This window comes from Netta rufina (genome assembly GCF_964035555.1).
Source record: "Netta rufina genome assembly, chromosome: 7".
NCBI lineage: Eukaryota > Metazoa > Chordata > Aves > Anseriformes > Anatidae > Netta > Netta rufina.
The window spans coordinates 27,941,914-27,952,186 of NC_140130.1; the positions used below are offsets into that span (position 1 = coordinate 27,941,914).

A 10,273-nucleotide genomic window follows, 5' to 3' on the forward strand; every position below is an offset into this window, starting at 1 on the left:
AAGCTTTGGGTTTAGAATCTATAAGAACAAAGTAATCCTGGAAAAAATCAAAGCCAGCACTAAACTGAAATAGTAAAATTGTCACAGTGGTGACACAGTGATAATAGTGGCATTGGAGACATGTCCTGTTGATGCAGTTAGGTTGGATGACAGAATACCAGCAATATTATTTCTTTCTCTCTGTTTAAAAGTAGCTAGTTTAACAGTTTCAGGTCTGTACTGAATGTATTTTTTTTTTTTCCTTTCTAGTTTTAAAGACAATTTTAGCTTTTATTCCCTGTGTCCTCAGATCTTTGCAAGAAATGGTGCCTGTTACTATTTATCTGCTGGTCATCTTGGCTCAAGCTCTTGCAGGACCCTGCACTCCAAATAAAGCAGGTAGAATAACTCAAGTTTCCTATGATCTTTCCTTGTATTTAAGCTGCCAAAAGGTTGTTTTCTATTTAAAACTAGTTGTGTTTTTTTTTTTTTTTTCAGAGAATTAAACTGTTGGTTCTGGAAAGCTAATGCTTGTACATCTTTTAACGATTTGTTTCCAGTTAGCGCAGTAAAGCAAGGTCCTATCCCCACAGAGAATTACGTATATGCTTAACTAACTTGGCAATAACCAATGTAAAAAGGTTAGGTGTGAGCAGAATTCAGGCATAAGAAGGCAAAGAAAACAGTAGAAATTAGAAATTGGCTGCAATGGCCCAGGCTGGATGCTGCAGATCTTTGCTGCCCAAGACAGGCTTTAGTCCTGCTGACTGCAATCAGATGACTCGTGCTGAATGAATGTGCCTGGCTGAACTTCTGAACGCCACTGCTACATTAAAATACAAATAATAATCATCATAATTGAAGCTAAGGCCCTAATTACCTCCTGATTTCTGCCTTGAAACGTGAATGTTCTGGTGTCAGACAGACCTTCAGTGCAGAATTCACTAAAATTAATAAACACGCTTTTGAAACATGTTGGAATGTGCCTCAATACAGAGTCTTTGATTTGTGTGCGTGGCATGTGTTTATAAAACAGATTGGTGTATGCTACTGCCAGTAATGTCATGGCATACTTGCATATTTGGCCCTCTATCCATGTACTTCAGTGCCCTCACTTACACAAGCAGTTTCTCTGAGATGCAGGACTTTACGTAGCTGTGAAGCCACCAGTGTCATGGATCTGACCACCAACACAAACAGAACTAGCCTGGTTTTGTTGAACAGAAAGGAGCACATTGTTAAGGTCCCTATTTGACTTCCCCTGTGTATTTCCTAAGTTTCTGTAGACACAGAAAGGCTGAAAAAAATTAGACTTTTATCATAAAAATTATATCAGAAGCTTTAAAATACACAGTTGAATAATTCTGGACAGAGTTTTTTGTTTGTTTGTTTGTTTTTTAAGGTAGTAATTGTTAGTCTTTCTCAATTTTCAGTTCACTAATGGTTAGTCATTATTTGTCCTTTACATTCACATAAAACCCTCAAATTCACGCTGCCTGATCCTTTGATAAAAGGCCCAACTCTTCTGGTATCACAAAGCAATCAGTGTAAGTTATGATGTTGAATATTTGTGGTTGTTCTAGCAATAACCACATTAGGAAACAAGTTGTGGTGCCATTGTGCTATTAGCTACTGCTGTTAACAGAGCCAGGCTTTTCAGTTCATTTTTGTATCTTAACTTTTAATGTGAAAATTGTAAAACTCCTATTTGCATTGGCAGTGCAATAATAGTGCAAGGAAAGAGCAGAACATGTTGTAGCCTAGACCAAACACTGCTACAAAAAGATGCAAATTACTGAAGGCTAACAAACTTTGCTGATACTATTTCTACACTGTCAGTGGTGTTACACCAACAGAAGCCATCTCTGCAGCACAAGCTAACATGACAGATTTCAGTGCAGCAGTTCTTGACCTCACGTTTCTCAGCAGTCTCTTTGCTTCCTAATCAGCTATTCCAGAAAGATAAATGTACATGAAGTTCTGCACTGATTAGAAGGCAAAGGCAAAACTCCTTCAGGGAGGACTGAATTTAACAACCCCAAGGTCAGCTTTGTGTAGTGCATGCAGTCCCGATTCCCTTGCTCATCACAACAGGGGACCTTCCAGCACACATTCCTTCCCACAAGAACTTAATCCCCATGGAAAGCAGATGTGCAGACCTGCTTCTTTGAAAAGAAAACACCCCTGAATGTCACTCAAGCTGTGCTGTTTTCCTTTCAGATGTAATTCTGGTATACTGCTACCCTAGAACCATCATTACCAAAATTCCAGAGTGTCCTTATGGATGGGAGGTTAATCAGCTGGCACTTGGAGGCATTTGCTACAATGGGATCCACGATTCAGGATATTACCAATTCACAATCCCAGACCTGTCACCTAAAAATAAATCATACTGTGGGACACAGTCAGAGGTAAGAATGTCAAGGTCTAAAAGAGGTAAGACTATCATTTCTAAAAGGCAGCAATACAGCACAGCCTGAGTTGGACTCAGAAAATAGCTGTACTTGCTTGAAAGAGCCCATTTGCTTCAGTTTGGAGTAGGCTTTAAGTACTGAAGGGGAGACATACTCCAGTATCAGGGCTTTGGAAGTTTGGAAGAAGGAAGAATCAAATAGTCATGCTTTGCATCTGCAGGCAAAATACTCACAGGCTCAGTGATGATAATCTGTGTGCTAGTCATCCATCTGCATCTGCCTTTACTAAACAGCACATATACGTGTAGTAAGGTATATATATAGGAAGCACAGCATAGAAAGAGCTATAAATAAATAAATAAATAAATAGAAAAATCCTTAGGAATAGTGTTTTGTCACCAGATTGAATCTTCACATTTCAACCTACCAATCTAACATTTCTGTCTTACCATCTACAGTTTAAGAACCCCGTTTATCACTTCTACAACTCCATTGTCTCCAATGACACCTCAGTGATTGTGAAGAGCCAGCCTGTGAATTACTCATTCACCTGCACATACAATGCCAACTACCTGGTGAACCAGGCTGCCTTTGACCAAAGGTAAATCCTGCTCTGGGAGCGAGCGTCACCCTTTTTTCAACACCACTGTTCGCTGTTACAGAGTTGTGTGTTTTTTATATCCCTAGGGTGGCCACTGTCCACGTGAAGAATGGGAGCTCTGGCTCATTTGAAAGTCAGCTATCCCTCAACTTCTACTCTGTAAGTGCTTTTTGCCACCCAGCTTTTCACCTTCCACAAATTTCAGCCTAAGAGATGGAAAAAAAGGGCCGCTGCTCCTGACCTTCATGTGTGATGGAGCACATTGTTAGCTTGTAACAGATAATTACAGCAGGGTTTGTACAGGTCCTTGTTTCTACTGATTGATAAGGATATAACTTAAACTGAGCAGAGCAGGCACATGCCAACAGTTCTTTTAATCCCTCCACATGAGGCAGCTTTTTCTGCTGAGAAGTACATTTCTTACATGCTGACAGGTTTTATACAAAAAAATAAAAACTTGTTTGTAGTCCCACTCAAAGAGCAGCATGCACCTGCAGGCACCACTGCTATGACATTGTCTCTATAGATATAGAAAAGCTCCATGCATCTCTCTTGCAGTTTGCATCCTCTCATCTGACAGACATTTCATGTTCCCCTGAGATCTTTAGGTCATGCTGGAATTTTGTTCCCAGCATTTGTACCTGGATATCAAGCTGATCTTTTGAAACAGCCATCTCCTCCCCACAGCCCTGTTGTGCTGCTGGAGCAGCCAGCTCATGATCCTTCGGTCTTTTTTCCACCAAAGCACACTCAAAAGCACCAAAGCAGCCTTTCTATTTTAGCACAGCTACAGAAAGCACAGCTAGAAACACAGTGAGTTAAATTGATAGGTCAGGTGGAGGGAGTATTGAGCACAAGGCGGATTGATGTTTCTCCCCTCACACGCTGCATTTAGGGCACCAGTTGATAGGGCATTAAACATTTTGGCAGCCTTTACATGCTACATGAAAGCCCATGTGCTCTTGTTTTCTGACATATGGCATGCTGGTAGTATATAGTGACAAGGTCCCAGGAGGTGCCCCAATGTTCCTGTGAACTCCTGACAGAATGACGGCAAAAATATTTGATGGGCAGTGAGCAATGAATCTCTGGTAGGTTTTTGTTGTTATTATTCTTTGCTTACTTGCTGTTGTTGCCAAATTATGGTTTTGTTCTAATGTCCATAGGGCTCCCAGGCGTCAAGGAGGGAGCAGCTGAACCGTGCATAATACATTTTACCACAGAACAAGAGCAGAACAAGCTCTGAAAGCCAATAAACCACTGTTTTGTTATTTTGTTCATATTTTGCTGGGAAGAAAATGTTAATTTCAACTAAATGATCTTTTTCTCTAATGCACTGTTCCAGGATCAATTCATTTTAATACAAGGACCAAGATGAGTTTTGTGACAGTACTTCTGTAATGACTCCTGTGCCAACAGCTCAAATTGCAGGCAGAGTAATGTCCTATTTTAAATACAACCTTGAGATTATTAAAAACTGTTTTAGTATTACAATAGCCCTACTACTAAACACACATTTTGGAGCTTGAAAGTGATAAAAATCCAGACTTCTGGGTCTGTCTGTCCAGAACTGTCTGAAGCTGCCACGTTTTGCATGGTACTGATAGCATCTGATGCTTTTTCTTTTTCTCTTCTAAAGAATGCCAAGTTTTCAAGCATAAAAGAAGCCCCTTTTGTCGTTGAAACATCAGAAATTGGTTCTGACATATTTGCTGGAGTGGAAGCTAAGGGCTTAAGTGACAGGTAGGTAAGAAAGGAGAAACAGTAAGTTGGCAACCAGGATGCTATGTGCTCATCTGATGGTTGTGCCTCCCCAGGTTCAAAGTTGTTCTCAACAACTGCTGGGCAACTCCCTCCTCGGAGTACTTCTACCAGATCCACTGGCCTCTCATCACCAAGGGGTAGGTGCCCGTGGGACCTGGGGAGCAGCTCTGCCCGTCCCAGAAATGTGGAGAGCAATGAGAGGGCAACCCCCTGGTGTTCGAGGCAGCAAGGGAAGGGTTGGGAGCTCTAACTGGTGCTGTGGGGAGCAGCCCCTTCCAGCCGTAGGCTTGTCCCCACTCTGTGCTGCCTTCCTCTGCCCACCAGCAGGCACCACAGTGAGTTCTCAGCTCCCTTTGCTCACTGGAGCCTGCTACCCTCGGTGGCTGCCACAGGCCTGAACATGCAGCAGGCCCTGGGCCACCTGCAGTCACAATAGGTGGGAAGGAAAGCAAGAGTGGGGACAAGACTTTGAGTGCTGGTTAAAAGGAGATGACTTGAGAATAGCTGGAAGGCTTTGCTGACCCTGCAATGCTTGTTAATCACTCAGATGCCAAAAGGTCTTGATTTCTGCAGGCCCAAACAGTCACCTTCACACCATGTCTTATTGCTCCTCAAGCACCTGAAAGCTGGGCAAATGCCTCCATCAGACCAGGACCTCAGGACATGGTTATTCACAGGTCAGGGTCTGACACTGCTTCTTCACACGCAACACAGGTGTGCCACAGACAACTCCATTCTTGTGCATGAGAATGGGAAGACAAGCCGGGCAACCTTCCAGTTTAATGCCTTCCGCTTCCAAAACATCCCAAAGCTGTCCAAGGTCTGGCTGCACTGCGAAACGCATGTCTGTGACAGTGAGAAGTTCTCCTGCCCAGTGGTAAGGCCTCCCTCTAAGATAAAACTTACTAAATTTGGACAGAGGATGTCGAGAAGCTCCTGGGGGCACGTCGGTTGGGGAGCTGGCAGCAGAGCTTGCATTAGATGGAGCCACCGCGAGACGTTAACCTGAGTGGTGGGCTGTGCACCCTGATCCCTGTCATGCCACATTGGGCAATATGTTTAAACATGTTGGGAAATAATGTAGCCATTTAAAAAGTCAGTTTTTGTCGATATGCCAGACGACGCTCCTGTTTGACAATTAGCTACAGCTAAATAAAAGCATGAGAGAAAAAAAAAAAAAAAAGAAAGGAGGAAGTAGAGCACTTCCCATTTTACCAACTGTCTCAGTGCTAAGGCTCAAAGCTCACCTCAGCCCAAACAAAACCTCCCGGTCCTCCTTCTCGTGGAAAGTCCTCTCTGCTATCCTGCAGCTCTGCAGTAGGCTCTGCTCTTGAAGCTGTGCTATTCTGCAGGAAATACGCAAATTGTTACTGGAGCAGGAACTGAGATGGCAGAGATGTTTCAGTGGCCTTAGGTGGGAATGAGGGGGGAGATGCTGTGCAGTTATTTAGCACGGGGAGGTGTGCACCAATTGCACCAACTGATGCAAGGGTGAGGGTTACTAAAGGGTCTTTCTTTAAAGACTTCTCCACCTCCTTCAGTAAGTCTTCACTGTTCCTTCTCTCACTCAATGAGTAATTCTTTGCTATAAAGTGAAGCTGAATATTATTTAATCTGAAATGAAAGCCCAAAATACTCCTTTGCACATATCCTGTCATTTCAGCAACAATTAATTCTTGCTGAAGAAGAGAAAATGTCACTCCTGGTCAAGCCAACTTTTCTTTATAAACCCCTTCTCAGTCCAGGAGCCACTATAAGAGAGCAGTTTATTACCCAGCCACAGCAGTAAGCAGGGGGGACTGATTTATGCAAAAGCTACAGATCTGATAGAAATGCATTGTTAGAAATTCCAAATTTCAAAGGCAAAAGAAAAATCTTTCAGCTTACATTTTGTGTTTGCTTTTAAAGATTTTTTCCAACTCTTTATCCAGCCACAGACCAGGATAAAAAAAAATAAAAATAATAGTAAAAAACAACAACAAAACAACAACAAAATGTATTCTATATCTGCTTTTCTGACATTGCTGCCAAACATCTACATCATCCTTATAGGCACAGGGTTGAATTCGTAATTGCTCCATCAGGCCAACCTCCACAGAGTCCACAGCCAACCCAAAAATGCAGCTGGTGGTCTGCTGCAATTAAGGCTGAACCAAGCAAGGCATAACCAGAATTACCACACACCAGTTTTGTACAAAATGCTCACAGATGGGGACTTGCAAAGGTCAGGGAATGGACAAGGACCTTTAAGCTAGAGAGCAAGGCCTCCAATACAGACCTTGTCAGCTGTGACAGGAGTCATTAGAGCTGGGTAAGAGATGATCGGTTTGGAAGGGTTTTGATGCTTCACGCTCATACCCAGTGGGCAACAATTACACTTAGCAATAAACAACAACAGAAGTCTTCAGAGAGGTCATGGGTTAAATAGATGGAGCTTGGCTACTCCCTTCCTTCTTGACAGGAGGTTTGTTTGTGGCAGCATGCAAAGGGCAGCCCAAGAGGAGGTGTGATCAGCCAGCAGATGCCCATCTGCGCTCCTGCCACATCACAACTGAAAAGGGCACTTAGACTGACAGCCACCATAAAAGCTGTGGCACACTAAAATCCTCATAAAATACGCAGTAAAAGCTCTCCTTGAACGTCTCCTGCATTAAAATGTCCCAATTAAAAAAAAAAAAAAAAAAAAAGTCCCTAGAAAATATGCAGCAAAATCTACACAGATTTTATTTACTTGGTTGGAAATATGAGGACTGGGTTTGGATATAAATATTTAGATTATATATTAATTTTGTATAATTCAATCATTATACACTGCTTTCTCTCTGATCTCTTGAGACATGTGACAAACGAAAACAGCGCATGGAACAAACCGGAGGTGTTTTGGTGGCAGAGATCTCTGTCCGCAGTAAGTGGCTGGGTTTCTGGGGTGTTTCTCCCTTTGGGAAGCAATGAACTGGGGAGCAGCCAGTGACTTGCAGAGCGGGGCAAGCACAGGGAGCAGAACTGCTCCCCTGTGAGAGCAGGAATCTTGAACAGAACTTGGTCTTTGGTCCTTCTGTTCAAGCTGTTCTTTTCTGTTCTTGAACAGAACCAGGTTTGTAGCGCTGACAGAATAGCTCAGTGAAACTCTCCCCATTCACAAAGTGAGTAACTGCACCCGTTTGGCATTAAAGATAAATGGCCAAACCACTTACGCACCAGGTTAGCAATGTAAACCCTGTTCACCCGTGTTTGACCTCAGCAACAGCCTGGACAAGCGCTGATAGATTGCACGTGAGTGGGAGAGAGGCCAGGCTTAGGAGTAGCAGGAAAGCTGCACCGAGGTTTTCTTTGCACAGCTAGTGGGTTCTTCAGCACAACCATAAACCTAGCCGATTAACCCTGTGTGCCTGTTGCTCCTCCTACACAAAGCTAACAGCCATCAATTTTTCCCCTTACAAAGCAAAACCCTTTTCCTCTTAACTGCTGCCTCCTGGAGGCACCAGGAGTTTCTCCCTGAGCTAGTTTAATTCTGCAATCCAGCATCTTTTGAAACAAGTCCTTGGAACGAGGTATACCTTAATCAATACTTTCACCAAAGCTCTTTATACTAGTTTATCAACCACAACCACACCATCCTGCAAGCCAATTTAAAATTAAAAATATATGTACAGCAGCATTATTGCTATTCAGTATGTTACACCAGTAAAACTCCATTAATTTAAAAAAAAAATAAAATAAAAGAATTGAGGATCCTTTTACAACTTCAGAGAGTAAAGCCAAGAGCAAGAAATACCCAGAATTTCAAAATGTTGCAAAAGTTATCTGTTCTGATTTTACAAAGCACACTAGTGCACTTTGCCCTATTTTAAACATGCCATTCAAGTGTTATCTTTTTCTTTTATTTTACACAGGCAAAGGTTTATCCAGATTTTACACACTCTCAGGTAAACAGCAAAATACAACAATGATTATATCAATACCAAATAAGAATCCTGAGTGGCTCTGTCAACATAAAACCCATAGTTCAAAAAAAGACCTGGTAACTTTTATAAATTCAACTGAAAAGAAAACATTTTAAAATCTTATATCTCAATGTTAGACATTTTGTTTTCCTCTTCTAGGCACATCCTTCGCCCTAGACAATGAAATCATACTAATAACTTCCAATACTGAACATTAACTTATCTTAATTTTACACGTACTTCCCAAAAAGGAACAAATGCATCTCACTGGGTTAACAGAGATGTTTGGAAAGCATTTCTATTTGGGAGGGTTTGAAAAACCCATTCAGAGCCTGTTTGCTAAAACCTGATATGGTGACAGACCCATGTTAAGGCATACAGTTACAATGGTAGGGATGCGAATAAAACAGGAAAGGTAACTGAAAGTGAAGTACTCACATTTAGTTTTCATTTCTCTTGCAGATACAGTCTTCCATCTCCTCTTCATGATTGGATTTTGTGCTGCTTTATTATAAAAAGCAGCTTAGCTGTGTTTCTTAACTTTTCCCAATCCTGTTTGGACCTGGACTTCTTTACTGAAGATGTCTATTTTACAGAGAAGAAATTAAAGTCACAAAAAAATCCTTGTGCACCATTTCACCAGATAAATAAACCATTCCATTAGCTTTGTGCCTCTAGTATCGGAGAACCCCAAAGCTGATTCACCTCCCCCTGATCTCTGCAGGTGTTTTAACTAATGAAAACCCAACAGTTATGTATTTTACTCATGCTTCCTTTTAAAGAGCAGTGATGCCAACTGCATTTATTTCTATACAAGTTTCTATTGAAACTTAGCACTTTCCAATGTCAAATTTCCCTTCAGGGTCCCCCTTCTCTGTCAGTCTCAATGTGGCATCAAACTCCCCTTCGGGTCTGCACCTGCAAGGCCCTGAACACCTCAGCTTGATCTGTAGAACCTCCCAACGCAACAAAAACTAACTTAACAGTTCGAGGATAGGAGAAAAGGGTGCCTTGTACATAACAATAATTAGAAGATTGTTGGCATTACCTGACATTTCTTTCCTGTTTCTCAGCAGTGTCTGTATGGATTGGGTGGGTGAAGCAGAGCTCAGCATATGCTGCAGTAGGCACAACACCACTGGGACTAAGGTTTCTTGCTGACTGGACAGGCTTAGTGCTGAAGAGCTGCATGGTGTGGATGCAAATTAAGCACATTCAAGGCTGGAAAACAAGGTAGTGAGCTTTAGGATACATCCCTGGAGGTACAGCTAGTGTCAGATATGACAGAGTCCAGGTGTTAGTTCTGTATCTGAAGTAATGAAAGCTATTAAATGCCATAAAGAACAAATCACCAGAAAGGTAAACCATGATTTCTAAAGAGCAGGAAGTATCAGGACATAAAACAATTTCTCAGCAAGTCATGGTAGTTACATTACTTTCAGTAACTACTAAAACAATATTCATGAAAATTTCTAAAAGTGTCAGGTAAGAAACATTCCTAGATCTTTTCCATGAATCTTTTGGGATCCTAAAGGTGACAGAGAGAAGAATGACTACAGCTCTTACACTCT

The 10,273-nt window shown here is 41.8% G+C and overlaps 1 protein-coding gene across 1 annotated transcript; it reads left to right on the top strand.

The window, feature by feature from the left end:
- Positions 1-302: 302 nt before the first annotated feature.
- Positions 303-9,217, top strand: TECTB (tectorin beta; the record flags this gene model as incomplete). Its single annotated transcript, XM_084290500.1, has 10 exons — positions 303-378; positions 2,200-2,390; positions 2,852-2,994; positions 3,081-3,153; positions 4,634-4,737; positions 4,812-4,895; positions 5,473-5,635; positions 7,594-7,663; positions 8,652-8,684; positions 9,165-9,217. The coding sequence occupies 10 exons, from the start codon at positions 303-305 to the stop codon at positions 9,215-9,217; spliced, it is 990 nt and encodes a 329-aa protein (XP_084146626.1).
- Between the last annotated feature and the right edge of the window lie 1,056 nt (positions 9,218-10,273).